The 19934-nt window shown below is 39.3% G+C and overlaps 1 protein-coding gene across 2 annotated transcripts in view; it reads right to left on the reverse strand.

Annotated features, from left to right (window-relative positions):
* Mib1 (mindbomb E3 ubiquitin protein ligase 1) overlaps positions 1–19934 on the reverse strand; it is a 113633-nt gene that overhangs the window by 7624 nt on the left and 86075 nt on the right. For both annotated transcript variants that reach the window (XM_027404324.2, XM_027404323.2), the window contains exons 14-20: positions 19512–19598; positions 18015–18176; positions 15170–15351; positions 13487–13679; positions 11673–11751; positions 8009–8122; positions 5931–6031 (exon numbers count right to left, since the gene is read on the reverse strand). In XM_027404324.2, coding sequence (XP_027260125.1) covers positions 5931–6031; positions 8009–8122; positions 11673–11751; positions 13487–13679; positions 15170–15351; positions 18015–18176; positions 19512–19598 — 918 coding nt within the window. The remainder of the gene's footprint in view (positions 1–5930; positions 6032–8008; positions 8123–11672; positions 11752–13486; positions 13680–15169; positions 15352–18014; positions 18177–19511; positions 19599–19934) is intronic.

The following is a 19934-nucleotide window of genomic DNA, read 5'->3' on the forward strand; positions in this document are numbered from 1 at the left end:
CATTATGAATTTTCTCTCTCCCAACATAGAAATAAAGTAAATAGGAATGGCTGGATTACTAAACAAGGCCTCAAGTCTATGACAGTGATGATAATTGTAACCACCGGGGGAAAATTGTGCTGTAAATTGGCAAACATATTCCTTTCCAAACAAACTATTTACAATCATCTATTTTGAAGTTTCAAAAAGCAAGATGGGGGGGGGGGTAAGCCCACTCATTTAGTGGCATTAAAATATCGTCACTCCATTACATTTTCAAGAATTCAAGGTACCTGGCTGGGGATATATAGTTCAGTGGTGGAATACTTGCTTCGCATTTTTTTTTTTTTTAAATGAGGCTCTAGCTTTCATTCCAAGACAAAAATAAATGAAAGAAAAAAAAAAGATTTCTATGTAGTTAATAACTTGCATTTCCAAAAGGAAACACATTTATTACTTTAAGAGTGATATGTTGTTATTAGTAGTATGTGAAATTAATTTTCTAAGTTAAACCAGACAAGCAGGAACCAGGGTCAAGTGGTCGGATTTATAATCCCGACAACCTGCTGAGGTAGCTAATGCCAGCCTTAGCTTCACAGTGAGACTGGGGTAGGAGGGGTTAGGGTATGGACAAGGGGATAATAGAAAGACTCGGATATGAGTGACAAGAACTATTCATGTTTCCTTAGACTGTGATCATCCTGAAGGAAGATTCCTGTAAGAAACCCCATCCATACATAAAAACTTAGTTTTGTTTCAAGTGTCTAAATTGTTTAGTGATAAACTATGGTGGTGTGAATTTTTAAGGAAGAATAAACATTTTTAGGATGAAAAGTTCTAGAAATAAGTTGATCCATAACAGGGTTCAGTATGTATCATGGTTCAGTGTGAGAAACTGAAAGCTGGGGTTAGGTCTGCAAGAAGAGTGTGTCTGCCATGTCTGTAAGCCCCAAGTGTGATCTATAGTATCAGACACACAGTGAATATATATTTCTAATGTTACTACTTTTTAAACATTACTGTTTTATGATGGGGGATGTCCTTCTGTATATGTTTCTCCAATTGGTTGCTGAATAAAACACTGTTGGCCAATAAGGCATGAAGACAGGTGGGACTATGAGGAGAATTCTCGGAATAGTAGGCAGACAGAGCCTGCCACAGAGTCGAGATGCTGCCAAAGGAGTAACAACATGTCAGGGCATTAAGCCACAGCCTCATGGCAATACATAGATTGATAGAAATGGGTTAATAATTAAGACAGAGCTGGCCAATAAGAAGCCCTATTCATCAGCCAACAGATTTATAATTAATATAGCATCTGTGTGTTTATTTGGGGCTCAAGGGCCGTGGGACCAGCAGGGACAGAAAGCTCCTGCAACAGTTTTGCGGCATCTTCGTACATGTATTTAAAATACTCTGAGTTTGTTTACCACCCCTGCCATTGCCCACACTTATCTAACACCCCCTTTTATCTTATTCCCTAACAGCCTTCCTTTGCCTTTATTTAAGATTCTGTTTTATAGTTCTGACCATTTGCCTGTGAATTTTAGGATGTCATTGTTTCTTATCGCTGACTAGTACTTCAATGTGTAAATGCACCACATTTTGTTTATCCATTCTTCAACTGAGGGGCATCTAGGCTGTTTCCAAGATCTGGCTATTACAAATATTGTTGTTATGAATGTAGTTAAGCAAATGTCCTTCTGGTGTGAATATGCCTCTTTTGGGTATATGCCCAACAATGGTACTGCAGGGTCTTGAGGTAGGTTGATCCCTAATTTTCTGAGGAATCGTCATGCTGATTTCCACAGCGGCTGTACAAGTTTGCACTCCCACCAGCAGTGGAGGAGTGTTCCCCTTTCTCTACATCCTCTCCAGCATAAGCTGTCATTGGTGTTTTTGATTTTAGCCATTCTGATCAGTGTAAGATGGAATCTCAGAGTGGTTTTGATTTGCATTTCCCTGACGACTAAGGATGGTGAGCATTTCCTTAAGTGTCTTTTTGCCACTTGAGATTGTTCTGTTGAGAATTCTCTATTTAGATCTGTACCTCATTTTTTTAATTGGATTATCTAGTAGTTTGAATTATAGTTTCTTGAGTTCTTTGTATATTTTGGAGATTAGCCCTCTGTCAGATGTGGGGTTGATGAAGATCTTTTCCCATTTTTTAGGGAGCCATTTTGTATTGTTGACAAAAAAGCCATCCTAAGTGAGGTAACCCAAAACCAGAAAGACAAACATAGTATGTACTCACTTGTAAGTGGATACCAGAAATAAAGCAAAAGATACCCAGCCTACAATCCACAACCCCAGAGAAGCTAGAACCCTCTTCCAGAAAAAGATGGAAGCAGATGCAGAATTCCACAACTAATCATTGGGCCAAGCTCCTGGAGTACAACTGAAGTGAGGGAGGAGTGACAATATGAACAAAGGAGTCAAGACCATGATGGGGAAACCCACAGAATCAGCTGACCCGAGCTAGTGAGAGATCACTGACTCAGGTCTGACATATGGAGAACCTGCATAAGACTGAACTAGAATCCCTTAATACAGGTGACAATGGTGTGACTGGGACAATATATGAGGCACTAGCAGTGGGTCTGAGACCTAATTCTAATGCACAAACTGACTTAGTGGAGCCCATTCTATATGGAGAGACACCTTGTCCAGCTTAGACACAGGGCTGTGGGGGTGGAGAGGTGCCTTGGTCCTGCCTCAACTAGGTGATGGGACAGACTTAGTAGACTTCCTAGGAGAGGCCTCACCCTCTCTGAGGAGCAGATGGAAAGAGGGGAAGTGGAGGGAGTGGGGGGAGAGGAGGGAGGGGGAACTGGGATAGGAATGTAAAAAATAAATTACTTAAAAAAAGATTTTGTTTTATTATTTATGTTTGTGTATGCCACATGCATGCAGGTGCCCATGCAGTCAGAAGAAGGTATCAGGTCCCCTGGGTCTGGAGTTATAAATGGCTTATAAAACACTTGGCATGGCTGTTAGTTCGGAAGCAAACCTGGATCCCCTGGAAGAACAGCAGGGCTCTCAACAGCTGAGCCTTCTCTCCAGCCCTTCTTTATGGATTTTTGATTCCATACAAGAAAACAAAACAAAACAGCTTCATCTTCCTGTGTCTCATGGGAAAGAAACTGAAATGCAGGGGAGCTTCAAAACTTTAAACATTTTGTAAAGATTATTTTTTCATGCACACCAGTGCTTTGTCTACATGCATGCCAATACACAAGACTAGGTATCAGATAGTGAACTGTCATGTGGGTGCTAGGAATTGAGCTCAGGACCTGTGAAAAAGCAGCCAAGTGCTCTGAACTACTAAGCTATCTCCCTAAGCCCCAAACTATTTTATTTTACGTTGACTGAGTCAAATATATTCTCACCTATATTAATACCCTTTAACAAATATGATTACAAGAAAAGAAAAAGCTTCCCAAAGCAAAAGAAACTATCAGTAAAGAGACAATCTATAGCCTGTAATGGTGGCACACATGCCTCCAGCATTCTGGAAGCAGAGGCAGGAAGATCAACACAAGTTTGAGACCAGTCTGGTCTACACAGTGAATTTCAGGCCATCCAGGATTACAAAGGAAGAACCTGTCTAAAATAACAAACAGATTATGGCTAGGGAGACTGGTCTGCCAGAAAAGTGCTTGTTATGATAAGGATTAGGAAGTGAATCCAGATTCCTAGCACTGCATAAAACACAGGTAGGGCAGCACACTCCTGTGCGTGGGGAAAACAAACAAAGCTCTGATGAATGACACCTAAAGATGACCTCTGGACTCCACATATGGATACAAACATACATGTACACTCACGAATGCATATACCCCATAACTAACTAAAATGATAAGGAAATGGGGGCTGGAGAGATGGCTCAGAGGTTAAGGCTATTGGCTGTTCTTCCAGAGGTCCTGAATTCAATTCCCAGCAACTACATGGTGGCTCACAACCATCTGTAGTGAAATAAGATGCCTTCTTCTGGTGTGCAGGTGTACATGCAGATAGCACATCAACCCCAGAAAGCCAAACATCACCATATGTCTCATATGCAGAATCTAGATTTAAATTTCTACAAATGCCATGTGTATATCCATATTGACTGGACATGAAGCAGCAAGAGGACTGTAGAGGGGAGAAGCAGAGGGTAAGAGTGCAGTAGAAAGTAAGACATGAAAGCCTAGCCTGACGGGGGTGGGAGGCAGGGAACACACAATAAGAGGAAAGTAGGTTGATTGGTGATGGAAAGGGGGAGGGTGACAAATAAAAACAAAAAATGATATATATTTATAAAAATGTAATAATGAGGACCAGAGTTCAGATCCCCAGAACCCATGTCAATCCAGGGAAGCACACAGACACACTTGTAATCCCAGTGTACAGGAGGCAGAGTCAGGGGAACCTTGGAGCAAGTTGGCTAGCCACCCTAGCCAGAACTATAAGGAAAACATTTGTCAACCCTGGGCCTCCACATAAATGTGTACATATATATATGCTCATGAACAGGAACACATATGTGCACCCATATACATACAGACACTATACACACAAACACAGGCAAAAGGAAAGGGGGAGAAGAGAAATGAGGGGGGAAAACCTTTAAATCCTTGTCTATCTTTAATCATGATAGAACAATTATTGCTAAATGAGGATTCTATAGGAAAAACCAGCTCAGTGAGAAGGCTTTTTTCTCTTCAGCCATGTGCACAAAAGCCTAGTAAACACACATTTGAAACTAGTTATCATGTGGCCATGGGCCACCCTCTATTGCAGTGGTTTTTGGGGGTGGAATGACCTTTTCACAGGAGTTACACATCAGATATCCTGCATACTGGATATTTGCATTACTATTCATAACGATAGCAAAATTAGTTATGAAGCAGCAACGAGATAATTTTACAGGGACAGGGGTTACTATAACAGGTCGAAGTATTAGGAAGGTTGAGAACCATTACTACATCCATTATTTCTGGTAAACACAGACAACAAGGTTGGAATCAAGAACTGCTCAGTGGCTGGCAACAGTGATGTGACTGCCAACCTCAGACCACACTGCATCAGATAGATAGCAAGGGTGACAAACAGGATTTGCTTTACTGTTTTTTTATTGTGATGTTTGTGAGACAAGGTCTCTCTGGTCTTGAGCTCAACCTCCTGAGTTCTAGGATTAGAGGAATGTACCATTACACCTGGCTCAAGACTCAAACACATAGTATAAATGTGTTTCTATCTTCTTGCTTTGATAAACATCGAGTAGATAAAAGTGTACTTTGTCAAAACTGTATAAAATGGAGATAAAAATGTAACTAATACCCAGTTTGATGTATAGAATACTACTCTCACTTCTCAAGACCCTTCTAATAACTTCCCCTCTCCCCTCCATCCACCTCTCAATGATCAACACCAATCTGAATTTTGCACTTATCTTTCCCTTGTGTATATAAAAACACATATACACGTTTTAATTTTCTATTGAAGTATGGAAATGCACACAAGCCACAGAAATCCACAACTTGACCAGACTCTTATAACAGGCTCAAGAAACTTCCCCTTTGCTTCTTCCTAGCAGAGAAAATCACTACCCAGGTTTTTTCTGCCAGGCTTGGAGTCCTAAATACCACTCTGTTAGGTTCATCAGATGACAGTGTCTTCCTCCGTAGTTTAGTTACATTTCTGCCCAGCAGCACCAAAGGAGTTCTGCTGCTGCAACTCTGCCTTCTACATGACACCAACAATCTTCCTACACTCTTCAAACTAGCTTGGAAGGCAGCTCACTTCCAAGGCAGGTTTTCAGGTTTTTCCCAGCCATGTTTATTGGAATCTGTGTGTGTTTTGTTGGTCTGCTATCACAAGCCACACCTACTGAGCAAGGGCGCGCAGCCTAGCGGACACGAGTTAAGTGGCACAGTAGGAAGCACTGGGTGGTGGGAGGCAACCATTACCTGCTCCTTAATGTCCTGCAGCTGCTGCTGCAGCTTCTGCACGTCTGCGTTGACATTGGTGTTGTCCTTGTCCTTCTGCAGCACTGGAATACTCCCACTTGCTAGAATTTAAGAATACCCTTCTTAGTTATTACTGTTTTGACATAATGACACATTTCTAAACTTTTAATTATTAAAAGACAAAACCAAGCTGGGCAGTGGTGGCCTATGCCTTTAATAACAGCACTTAGAAGGCAGAGGCAGGCAGATCTCCGAGTTCAAGGCCAGCCTAGTCTATAGAGCCAGTTTCAGGGCTAAACAGAGAAAAACCTATCTTGAAAAACCAAAACCAAAAAACATACAAATGAACAAATACAAAAAAATCAAACCCATGGGGCTGAAGATGGCTGGTGGCAGAATGTTTGCAGCCATGTGCAAGGCCCCGGGTTTTATAAGTTCTACTACAAAAGAAAGGGGTAGAGGGAACTAACATTATTCTTAGGGTCGTCTTAAAAAAATTTTTTCCCCACAGAGAGATCAAAAGATACAGTAGGGAAATCCAGATTAACACTCATTTATAATATTCAAGAGAAATTAGATTTGGGGAGTGTTGGAGTTTGAATGTACATGGCCCCCATAATCTCACAGGGAGTGGCACTATTAGGAGGTGTGGCTTTGTTGGAGGAAGTGTGTCACTGTGAGGACAGCTTTGAGATCTCCTATGCTCAAGACATTGCCCAGTGTCTCAGTTCATTTTCTGCTGCCTTCTGATCAAGATGTAACCGGCACCATGTCTGCCTGCACATTGCCATGTCCCACCATGACATTGATGGACTGAACCTCTGAACTGTAAGCTGCCACTACAATAAAAAGTTTTCCTTTATAACAGTTGCTATGGTCATGGGGTCTCTTTACAACAATTGAAGCCTGACTAAGATGGGGGCTAGAGAGAGTGCTCAGTGCCTAAGAGACCACAATGCTCTTACTCTTACACCCTTATCAAATGACTCACAACCACATGTAACTCCACCTCCAGGGGAGGTCAATGCCTCTCTGGCCTTTGTGCCCAAGTACTAGCACACACACATATTTATACATAATTTCTAAGTAATTTTAAAAAAAGAAAGAGAAATCCAGTCATGGTGGCACACTATTGAAACTGCAGCACAAGAAGACTGAGGGCAGGAATATTACCAACAGGTCAGTCTGGGCTACACAGCAAGACCCTGACCAAAAAGAAAACAGACAGGGGGTTGCAGCAGTGAGAATTTCTGAGTGTTACAAGGCTCTACTTGATTTCTCTGGCAAAGTCACAAACATGCTCACTCCTTTTCTTTGCTCATGGGCCACCAGAACCAGAGCAAAGTAGCTACTACAGGAGTATTAACCAGTTTCTTTTGACTTTTTAAAAGTGACTCTGCCCTAATAATCACTATTCCACAGAACGAATCCCACTTAAATGGTCTTCGAAGCATGCTATGTAAAGGAACCAAGAGAATACATTTGTAAACTGAAAATAAAAAAAAAAAAACTTGGGATTCCCCATTTCCAGTTACTCTAAATTGGTAGATTATATGCTTAATTAAACTGATCCCCAGAAATGGGCACACATACACAGCCACTAAATTTCATCTTTAGAACAGAAAGCCAATATTCTTTATGAACATGAACATTCTTCATATTACAAAGCCTCCGAAGTCTGGTGTTGGGCTGGTAAGACGGGCTCAGTGGTGAAAACACATGGCACTTGCCCCATAAGTCTAGTAACTTGAGTGTGATCCACAGAACCCATAAAAGGTTGAAGAGAGAATCAACTCCATAGAGTAGTCATTTGCATATAGAGGCTTTCAGAAGTACACACACACACACATTACACATGTATGCACACCTTTTTAAAGTCCACATAAGCATACCACAAACTAAATAAAAATCTGATTTTACATTTCATGTAACTAACAAAAGCACCAAAAACCATACTAGATCCTCTGTCAATCCAATTCTTGTCAAACAAGGCAGCAGCATAGTGTAATATGTATAAAGTTGGGAGGTAAAGCCAGCAAAAAAGCCAAGTTGGGAACTGCAAAAGGGAAGACACTCACAGATCTCATCAGAGGGGTCTTCTGAACCCTTCCCACCGCAGCACATGATGAAAGGCACCCTGCGTTCAACCACTGCCCGACACTGCACACACTTTTTCATCAGGCTGGCACAGTCTAGAAACAAGTAACACAGACAATTCTTTACCTACAACATAAATAGCACTGCCTCTCTCTGCTAATTTCTGTTACCCGTATACTAAAGCAAACATTAAAGAAATTATACCAGAGTCTAACTATAACAAGTTATGAATAAAAATCAAGTTATGAACACAAATACTACCTCACTGTTATGCTATTAACCTAAGAATGAGAACTGTCCACCAGAAAAAGAACTTATTATGAAAACATTTTCAAATATATCCAAATAGTGATTTTTTTTCAAGTAAATATTTTCATCTCTTAAGGTTTAGCCAAGAATGGTGGTATATAACTATAATCCTGTTTCAAAAATCCAAACAAAACCAATAAACAAACAAAAAAGATCTTAAGATTTAGAAAATGGAGAGAAATACTGTTGACACATTTCAGTTAATATTAGAGCAATGACTGATGTATTCAGGCTATAAACATCTGAAAGGAGACAGCCACGGTGGACACTGTGTGCACACACTGTAAACACTTGCACCCAGTCCCCTGATAAAGGCTTTGCTATTTTCCCTTTGGTTTGAGGTTCTGGGACCTTGTCTATGGTGAATTCTAGGACAGCCAGAGCTGTTTCACTGTCTCGAAAAATCAAAATAAAATAAGAAATAAAAAGTCTCTGAAAGAAAAAAAAGAAAGAAGGAAGACTGGAAAGGGGAGAGAGAGAACTAGGCACAATGAGTATTATTGTTTATATCACCTTACATTTGAACTTGTGCTTAATTAAAGTGATCCCCAGAAATGGGCACACATACACAGCCACTAAATTTCATATTTAGAACAGAAAACCAATATTCTTTATGAACATGAACATTCTTCATATTACAAAGCCTCCGAAGTCTGGTGTTGGGCTGGTAAGACGGGCTCAGTGGTGAAAACACATGGCACTTGCCCCATAAGTCTAGTAACTTGAGTGTGATCCACAGAACCCATATAAATGAATTACAAAATAAGACACAGTAAGTTAACACATTCTTTTATCAGCATTTACCATGCAGTATGCTTTATTTCAAATTGAACTTTATCAGAGTGTGGAGTCATAAAGGTGGACAGGCTGGGCTATATCCTTCTGATGGGAATAGACTGGGTGCAGAATCATTCTCAAGCCTGACACCAAGGCCTGAACATAAAATGGTCACACTCTTCATAATACAGTATGTGGTAGGTAGGCACTAATAAATCTAGTTGAGGATTTGTCTTCAGCATGGGACAGACTATTTTCTTAAAGGATTACTGTAATTAATATATCAAACAACATACCATCACAATTACACAAACTTCCTGTAACTGTTACATTTAGTTATATTTTTGTACAAAAATATATCATCAGCCTCTTCAAAAAGGATGTTACCCTTCCTTTGACTAGTCAAAGTGATTTATACTCCAATGTTCTACTTGCCATCACTGTGGTGTGGGTACTGGACTAAATACTTTAGCATATACTCTCTAGGAAAGGGCTGTTTACCTCAGTCACATCCTCCTCAGTAAGTGGCTAAGAGCATGTTTAGAAGCTGGGCAGTGTGGTGCACATATGCAATTCCTGTACTTGGGAGGCAAAAGCAGGAGGACCAAAAGCTCAGGCAGCCTGGGTTACAAGTAAGACGCTATTTCAAAAAAGAAAGTTTAGGGCCAGGGATGTGACTCTGAGGCAGAGTGCTTGCTAAAGATGCAAGAGGCCATAGGTTTGCTCCAGCGAACCATAAATAAAATAATAAAACACAGAAAATCCACATAACTACAACTGTGCTGAAAGTTATGAGATACATTTAAGAAGATATTAAAATGTCTAATACAGAGTTAAAAGCTCAATAAAAAAGACCCCCCCCCATGGAAGGCCTCCCTGGGGAGCAGAAAGGGTATGGGATAGGTAAAGTGTTAGTTGGGGGGTGGCCACAGGGGAGGGAGGAGGGGAGGTAGAGGGAACTGGGATTGACATGTAAAACAATCTTGTTTCTAATTTAAATTAAAAAATGGTAAATAGAAACAATTTCTTAAGGTAGGCTGTTAATTGAATAAACCCTTGGCCTTTTATTTAGTTGTCTATCAGAATGAAAAAAAAAATTAGAACAAAAACATCAGTGTTCAGGGATCTTATAAGATGGCTCAGTGGGTAATGATATCTGTAAGTCAAGCTTGGCCATCTGAGTTTTGAGTTCTGGAACCCACAGGGTGGAAGGAGAAAACCAACTCTTTCAAGTGTCCTCTGACTTCTGCATGTGAGCATACACACACGGACACGGACACGGACACGTGTACACACACACACACACACACACACACACACACACACACACACACACACACACACACACACACACACGAGAGTAGAAAATTTAACCCAACATTAAAGGGCATTGTGGTAGCTTGAGGAGAAAACAAAAACAAAAACATGGCCCCCAAAGGGAGTAGTCTTGTTGGATTATGTGTGGCCTTGTTAGAGGAAGTATGTCAGTGTGGGGTAGGCTTTCAGGTCTCATGTATGCTCAAGCTACACCCAGTGTCCCCAGTTCACTTCCTGTTGCCGGCTGATCAAGATGTAGGACTCTAGGCTCCAGCACCATGTCTGCCTGCACGCTGCCATGTTCCTCTGAAAGTATAAACCATCCCATTAAATGTTTTCTTTTATAAGAGTTGCTGTGGTCATGGTGTCTCTTCACAGCAATAGAAACCCTAAGACAGGCATCTGTACCAATGAAATTAACTACCATACAATTTGCATGTTATTCTAGTCAGACAGCATAATAAAACCAATACTTGTTGACTATCCTATTTTATAATATGAAGCACTATTTAGGTATTAAACTTGAGCACTTTCATTGATAAGTAAACAAACAAAAAATGACAAAGGAATGAGAATTTCAAATCTGCAAGATATAAGTGGGATATAAAAGCCAAGGTCTCTGAGTTAATGGGCTTGAGACTTACAGCAGTGGTTATCAACCTGTGGGTCACAACTCTTTTGGGGCCTAAATGACCCTTTCACAGGGGTAACATAGCAGATATTTACATTATGATTCATAAACATAGCAAAATTACAGTTATGAAGTAGCAATGAAATAATTTTACAGCTGGGGGTCACCACAACATGAGGAACTGTGTTAAAGGGTGCAGCGTTAGGAAGGTTAAGAGCCACTCATCTAGAGCACCAGACAAGCTTCAATGTGTCCTCCCAAACAAAGGACTTCTTAAATTTTTCCTGACCTAACAGTCAACAGAACAAAATTACAGCCCCCAACAACAGATGCTGCAAGAGCCTGAGGAGTCAGGCAGGTACACAGGAAAGGCAATGTTAAGGTGATGACAAATGAAGATGTACCAATGTCACATGCAAAAGCAGATGGGCCTGACAGAGCACAGATTTCCAGTATTCAAATTATTCCACATAATCTACTGCTCTAAAGCATAGACTGAGAGGTACTAAATGCTCGTCCAGCTTTTCTGTTGGTGGGAATCAAAGACGTAATTTTTTACTTCACTTCTTATTTTTATAATGACACTGGGGAGTTCCCAGTAGGTTACTTACTCTCACAAGCACACATGTGTCCACAAGGTTGGAAAAGAACAGCTGCTTTCTTGTCAGAGCACACCACACATTCTTCAATCTATAGCAAACACAAAACAAAGCAGCAGAGTGAACATTGCGGAGAAAGGGCCTCTATCTGCCAGGGAGCTTACACACCAGTGTGCTTTCCCTGTGCTTTGCTTTCCTGGCTGCTCCATCACTTGCACATTGTCAGGTGCCCTGGTTTACCACTCACTATTTCTGCAGCTCTCTCCCCACCTGACACCAAGAGCTGTACAGAAAGATTCTGTTTCATCTGAGGTCAGGGATAATGAGCTAAATGTTAACTTTCTTTCTCTTTTCAAAAACTTATAAAGGAAATTTTGATAAATAAATATTAAAACAAATGGTTGTGAAAAGACTGATAACAACAAAACCCTGCCCAGATTGGTAAACGACTAAAGGTTGAAGAAGGGTGCCTGCGTTACCACCATCTAGGAGGTAACTGCTCCACCCCTTTAGAACCTGGCCAATTCCAGGCTGCCTGGAGCCCAAAGCTTTTAGGTTATTGCTCACCCTGCCTTATCATTAAGTAAGTCCCCAAGTCTCCCAAAGCCTACTCATAATTTCCATCTGACCTCAGCTACAATGAATAAATTTTGCCATGTATTGTAACAACCTTGCCTCTGGCTCTCTTTCTGTTCAGCACACAATACTGCCCTTAGTGTCCTATTTGTTTTCTACTCTACCTTTTCCCAGCAGAGCTATATTTAGCTACCTTTTATTTAGTATTATTGTCCAGAAATGACCACTTCTCACCCATCACACCACCTAACCACTAACCATTTTGTTCTTGCTTGCTTTCATGTAGGTGTGGTCTCCTGCCCAAGCCTAAGTGCTATACATGGAGTTTGTACACTTGGTACATTAGTTTATTAGTGCAGTAAAATCTGGTTGATCTATTCTTGAACTCAAAAGCTATCTCCAGTACTAATAAATTATCTAATATTATTTGTAAGATTTTAAAATAGTAGAGCAAACTAACAATCATTTATCTACCCATCCTATTTAAGAGAAAAGTCTTTCTAAGCACAAATTTTCCCCTTATGGATTATTTTTTAAGGTTTTACTCTCAAAGCATTTTGTTACATAAAGCTCTGAGCAGAGGATGTCCTCCAAGACTTTAGTAGTGTTAGCAAAGCAACCACTTCCCACTTTAATTGCTAGCACTTAAAACAAAAACTTTTATTTCCTTACTCCACAAAAAGTTTGTATTAATTTGAAATGTATTTATATTTCCCAAATTACTGAAGAATCCTAGTAACATCTAAAAATATCCTTTCCTCTAAATACTAGTTTTAGACTTTTTCTTCAATGAAGCTGCTGATTCCCTTTTAACCACTTGGGGTCACTATTCCCTTATGGTTAAAGGCTCTGCTAGTAACTCAGAGATGGTTAGAGTTGGTTAGAGATCTCTGCAATACAAAGTAGAATTCAATGTATCTAAGTTATAGAAGGCTTTGAAAGAAAAAACAGTAACTATTTTTCAAGTACTATACTTTAGATATAAAGAAGGAAATATAAGCTAAAAAATTTGAGAGTTAAAAAGCATAAATGATTTTAAAGTGTGATAATAATGAACACAGCAAAGTACATTAGTAAGGTTAGACTAGAAATCAAATCAGAAAATCTGAACTGATCTCTTTAGACATATAAATTATGTATTATGATATTTAATTCATTTGTAAGAACAATGTGAAATAAGTATCACATAGCCTAACATGTTATGGTCTCACAGAACTCCACAACAGAGCAGCAAATTACCGACACGGTACCTTTGTCCTGGACTGAACCTGCTCTTTACAGATGAGGCATTTCTTGACACGTGGGGAACACAAAGAACAAGTCGCAATGTGTCCACATGGACCAAAAAGAGTATCTCTCTTCATGTCTGAGCATACCATACATTCCTCTAAGGTTTCAGAATCATTGCTAATCATAGAAGGACTCCGAGAACCCACTTGGCCACTAATAAAACAAAATATTTCACATTAAACCCATCCAAATACTCTAAACAAATTAATTTTTAGCATCATTAGTACACATAAAAGAACAGATTATAATAAAAATCAAATGTCAACAACTTGATGTAAAACCATTTTTCCTATTTATTTTTCTATTTATAAATGCTCATACTCACATCTCTACTACTCAAAGAATAGAACAAAAGGTACTAAATGCTTGGTTTTTAACCTATTTATGAACCTCTCTGCATCTTCTTATTTTTCTAGTATCAGTCAATCTTCAAATTAAATGAAGACTCAATGAAAAAGGGAGAACTTCTAATAAACAGCGAAAAACACCAGCAAAAACTAATTTAATGAGACAGACACAGTGGCACACACCTTTAATCCCACTACTCAGGAGGCAGAGGCAGGCGAATCTCTGTGAGTTCTAGGCCAGTCTGGTCTACAGAAGGAGTTCAAAGACAGTCAGAGCAACATACTAAGTCTCTATCTCAAAATAAACAGAACAAAAAGCTAATATAATAAGTGAAGTTTGATTTAGAACATGTTCTGTCACAGGCATAAAACAAAAGCCCTGAGTAACATCATACTATGGTATCAACCAGGAAAGAAAGCATCCCCAGCGTTCACAAGGATGAAACACTAGAGCGTGAGACACTTCCGCTATTCCATGCGTGTGTTGCTCAGGAGGATAAAAGTACTCTACAGAAAGGTAGACTACACGAAATAAATGTAGAGAAGAAAGCCAGGAAAATGCATGTATGTATAACTAATACTGCCTGGCTGTTACATACACATTTTAAGAGAGGTGAGAAAATACACAAGGTAAAGGGACAGCTACCAATATAGTCAGTGATTGATAAGAGGTATAAAAGTCAACAATATTTTCATAGCCATGTTTTGATTGAAAAAACAGATGTATACTTTTTTGTATGTATCTCAGTAAAGAAAATATTTACACCAGAAGTTTTAATTAAAATTATTGATATACTTTACTGTCGGGAAAACAGGAATATGTGAAATGATCATCTTTAGGGAAAATGCAACAACCAATTGGCTGACTCATTTGTTCATTCTTTTATCCCTTTATTGCTAATAACTGTCTCCAAGCTCTTGGTGTAAGGTACCAGAATTCTTACAATCTTTCAATGAGAGTAAACTGCCCTTTATAGGAAAATATTATAACATTAACCGCAGCATTATCACTAGAGTAAGGCTTTTCCTTATAAATTCCCAGAACACATAGGATTCCTAGAAGATCAAACTAGTTCAGAAAAGTTTCTCAAGTTTATCATGCATAAATTGGTATACACAATGTGGGGAATATAACATGGAATGAGACAGTAAGTAGAGGAAATGCTTTCAAGTGCAACATAAAGATCTAAGAACTGCAAAGATCCAGACATAGGCAAGTATCAGGTCCTCCCTTATTGAGCTACATAGCATCTTATGAATACAACACCAAGTTATGTGATGATAAAGAGTACAAACCTGACTTTTTCCTTGTGACATTTTGCCAGTGCTTTGCAGAGACTTGGGTCAGGGCAGAGATCCAGTGGTGACTGCCCCTTCTTATTTCGAATGCTGAGGTCAGCACCATTGGCTGCCAGAAAACAGGCAATAGATGCTGCACTCTTCTTTTCTGCTCCCTGGGTACCAAGTCCCATTATTAGCTGCAATCAAAGAAAAGAGTCATGATTTTCCCTTAAGGAAATCTGCCATCAATTATTACTACCAATATGTGTGTGTGCTGAACACTTATATGGATTCATCCAAAACCCCCATTTCCCTTGGTTTTCCTACATTTGAGAACTGACTTTGCAGTGTATAAGTGGATCCAAAGTGGTGAAACCCAGTTGGAGACCTGCCTCCTACGTGACTGATTCAGAGACACACATAGAATCAAAGTCTAAGGCTAAGAAGCTCAAGTGCAGTTTCTGGTTAAGAAGAAACCACTTTTGTTTCTACTCAATGTCACCCTGGAGATGCTATGAACTACACAGTGTTTCTGAATCAAGGCAAAATTTAATGAGACAAATAAGCATCTGATTGTGTCATCTGAGCTATGGATCCAAATATATCTGAAATTGCTAAAATAACTATCAAGATTAACTAAGCATCCATAATAAGCCATGTATGTTTTAAGTACTTTGATGATCTTATACAACAACCTATGGAGAGAAGTATGCTCCTCTCAATTTTAAAATGATGAAAAAATAAAAAAAGGCACAAAGGAGTTAAAAATAAACACTCAGAGTCATGCAAGACAAAAATTCACAAACATTTTGGCCTCAGATTTATTTATAGTCCTTAAGATCATAATAAAATTCATTTGGAAGCATAAAGGCTTAAAATAGCCAAACAATTTTTAAAAATGTGAGGAGTTCCATAGATTGATTTCAACATGAGCAAATTCCAAATCACAAAGCTACAAGGCATTTGAGTTATCTAAGGACATGAAGCAAAAGAACACCATGAACCATGCAAAAGGAGACTTCCACAAGAATAGCTAACTGATCTTGGATAAAGGCAACAGACACTCAAGTAGAAAAGGATACTACTGGACAAATGGTGCACGGACAGCTGGACATCCATCAATGACAAATGACAAATGAACTTCGATCTATGCCATACTCTCATGGCACTTAAACAGCTCAACTTTAAAAGCTTCTATAACATAAAGCAAGAAAAAGTCTGAGTGACCTTCATTTTGCCAAAGACTTCTTAGGACACATAAAGCATATACAATAATCAACATTAAGACATTCTGTTCTGGGCTGGAGAGATGGTTCAACAGTTAAGAGCACTTGCTCTTCCAGAAGACCTGGTCCAATTCCCCCACACCCACATTTAAGTTCACAACTATCTATAACTCTAGTTCCAGGGCTTCTGACCCCTTATACAGACACGCATGCAAGCAAAACACCCCAATGCACATAAAAAAGAATAAATAAATCATTTTTTAAAAAGACATTTTGTTCTTCTAAGAACATGGTGGTTTTCACATCTGTAATCCAAAACACTTAAAATTCAAGGCAGGAGTCTCAAGAGTTTGAGGACATTTGGAAAGACAGTGAGACCTCAACACAAAACACCACTTGTCAAAAGGGGAAGAAACATGCATGGGCAGCACAATTCACTTCTTGACATCACAGAGCACTGATGATAAGGAGGACATCACCAGACTGATTTTAGACTTCTAGGTCCATCTGAATTTAGAGAAGCATACTGGGGAAACACTAGATCAAATGGAGCCCCAGCTTTCTAAGAATGAAAACTAGTTTCTAAGAAGATAAAAAGGAACAAATATCCATTCTGGACCTCCTCTACTGAGAAAGACAGAAGGTGCAGAAGTACCAGCAGTCACTCACACAATTAGTGAACATACACTTATGATTTTTCTCTGTACTTAGAGGACATACAGCATCTCTCCAGTGCCTGGAAACTATACAATATGTGATTACACAGGGAAGCTTTTGTTGTTTTCTTTATTTGAGCTAATGTCTCACTCTAGCCTAGACCTAGAACTCACTATACAGCACATGTTGGTCACAAATCCTGCCTCAGCCTCCTAAGTAGGGGATTACAGCCACAGTCAAGCATGCCTATCTTTACACACATTAATTCTTGTGAATGCTTTTGACTAAGCTATCATTTCCATACAAAAACATTGCATAATAAATTATGTTCACTCCTACACAAAAGCACTGCACCATCAATTATTAATTGTCTTCCACTGTCACCAACCCCACCACCACCACCACCAAGACAAAGAGGAAGCAGCAGCAGCAGCAGTGGCAGCACAAGCCAAAGACAAGGAGAAAATACTTATGTATCACAAACTGGATATGATCTCCTTTTCATACTATATTAGCAATTCTTGAAGTAATTAGAAGAAAACAAAAGACCTAGGAAATGGAAGAGTGCTTGCCTAGTATGCATGAAGCCTTGGGATCAATCCCTAACACCTCAAAAAATAAAACCAAAAGAAAACAAAGAATTCAAAAATTATAATGAGAAACACTTGAGCAGACAGCTCATCAAATACATGTGGTGTTGATCAAATGAAAAGCTGGTCAAAATGAACAAGCATTAGGGATTTCAAATTAAAACCATAACAAATACCCACTCCACCCCTATTTGTAATGCTGATGTTATAAAGAAGCAAACAACTTTTGATAAGATGCAGAACAAATGTACTTCGTAGTGACCAATAATAATGAAGTTTTATAAACCCAAATACAACTCTGATAAAATGTCTTATCCAATGCAGACCAGTAAGCAGTAAATATAAAGCATGCTTCCAATGGTAGTGAGGAGCATTATCTTTACTCACTGTGTTTTTTGATGGCTCCCAGGCAGCATCCACCTTCCCCACATCTTGCATGTCTTGTAGCTGCCGTAGCTGAGACAGAGTGTGGTGCCTCAAAGCCTCATGCAAAGGAGTATCTCCATCCTTATCCTGAATGTCTAGCTTAGCACCTGCGCGGACCAAAAGCTGAGAGAGAGAAAGATGCCTCATTTGGATAGTGTCCACACCTATGAGAAACTACAGCAAATCTACAGTAACAGTACATACTCTAGACCCTTATTTGAAATTTCAAGTAACAATAAATATAAACACTGTTTGCTAAAACCCAACCACTTGGCAAAATGAATTGCTGACTATTCATTATGTGACTTGTGCAGTAAATTGTAAGTTCACTTTAGATTTTCCTTATGGTGTTTTAACAACCTTCCTAATTCTTTCTACAAATACCATCAAAGTGAGCTGAACAACAGCATCCACAGAAGCTAATTTTACTGTACAGTCTTACTTGTCTTGGCAAATCATATTTTGTCTCTCTTTTTTGTTCTAAAAAGTTATATAAAATATCATCTTAGGACATATCTTTCAAACTTGGAAAGTATGAAAACTATCTGGAAGGCTTGTTAAACCAGGAATTTACCTACCTTTGGTGGCTAAATTCCCTGTCATTGGACTGGATTTGGAACCACCCAGGAGGCACACTTCTGGGCAGCTGTGTCTTTGAGGACATTTCTAGAGAGATTTAACTGAGGACAGACCCACATTGAACATGGGTGGTACTGAGCAATGCTCTGGGGTACCAGACTGAATAAAAGCGGAAAAGGAGAAAGTGAGCTGAGTGATAACATCCAACTCTCTCTTCTTCCTGACTGAGGACACACTGTAACCAACTGCCTCAGGCTCCTTCACCGCCATGACCTCCCCATCAGAACAGACTGCGCCATTTCAGACTGGGAGCCAAAATAAACTTTTCTTCAAGTTGCTTTTGTCTGGTATTTTGTCACAGCAAAAAAAAAAAAAAAAAAAAAAAAAAAATCAAATAAGGGACCCCTCCCAGGTTCCAGTTCTGCTGGGCCAGCAGAGTACAAGAATGAACTTAACAGTCACATTTCCAGGTGACACTGGTGACACTGTGGCAGCTACTTCAGTCTCCAATAAGAGTCACTGCTCCATAAAAATATTTAAACCAATACTTTTTTCAGGTATTTTGCTTGAAATCATCAGATTGGTAAATTAAAAATATATAGTTCAATTTTCAAGTTGCAGCAACATGTTCCCAAAGCTTTTACTTTTACTATCAACTATACACATTAAGAGGGATGTAATTATTCAAATTAATTGTTACTTTCAATTTTTCTCACTTAACATTATGAGAATTCAGAAATCTGAGAATATGAAGACCTTGAAGTAGATATTAGCACCTTATCCTAAAGTCTAAAGTTCCTGGAACTATGTTACTTAGAGAAGTAGAACACTGTATCATTTCAATTTTCACAATAAGATAAAATTATAAGAATACTTTACCCTAACAATTTGAGTGTGCTGCCGTTCAACAGCAAGGTGTAGGGCCGTTTGCTGGTTCACATTCTGGATATCCAGGTTTGCATTTCCCTAACAATGAACAGATTTAAAATGGTTACACTGTGCAAACTGTTAGCTATTCACAAGGCACAGATAGCAAGGCTGACTACTGCTTCCTCCTTGGAAGCTGCCCTGACACTGCTGTCATGTGGATACTGAAAACTAGACAGACAGCCAACCTATAGGTAGACCGGGTAATATGAGGGTACGCACTTCCTTTACAGTGACTATCTCAAACCAGCTCATGGACAAAGCACACTGTGGAGCTGAGCACTATTTATTCTCTTATAATACCCAGTGTAGGTACGTCTGAAGAGCAAGCAACTGTGTCTCCATATAGGATTCAGAGTTCTTTTAATGACTTGA

Source organism: Cricetulus griseus, chromosome 2, assembly GCF_003668045.3.
Source record: "Cricetulus griseus strain 17A/GY chromosome 2, alternate assembly CriGri-PICRH-1.0, whole genome shotgun sequence".
NCBI classification, from domain to species: Eukaryota; Metazoa; Chordata; class Mammalia; order Rodentia; family Cricetidae; genus Cricetulus; species Cricetulus griseus.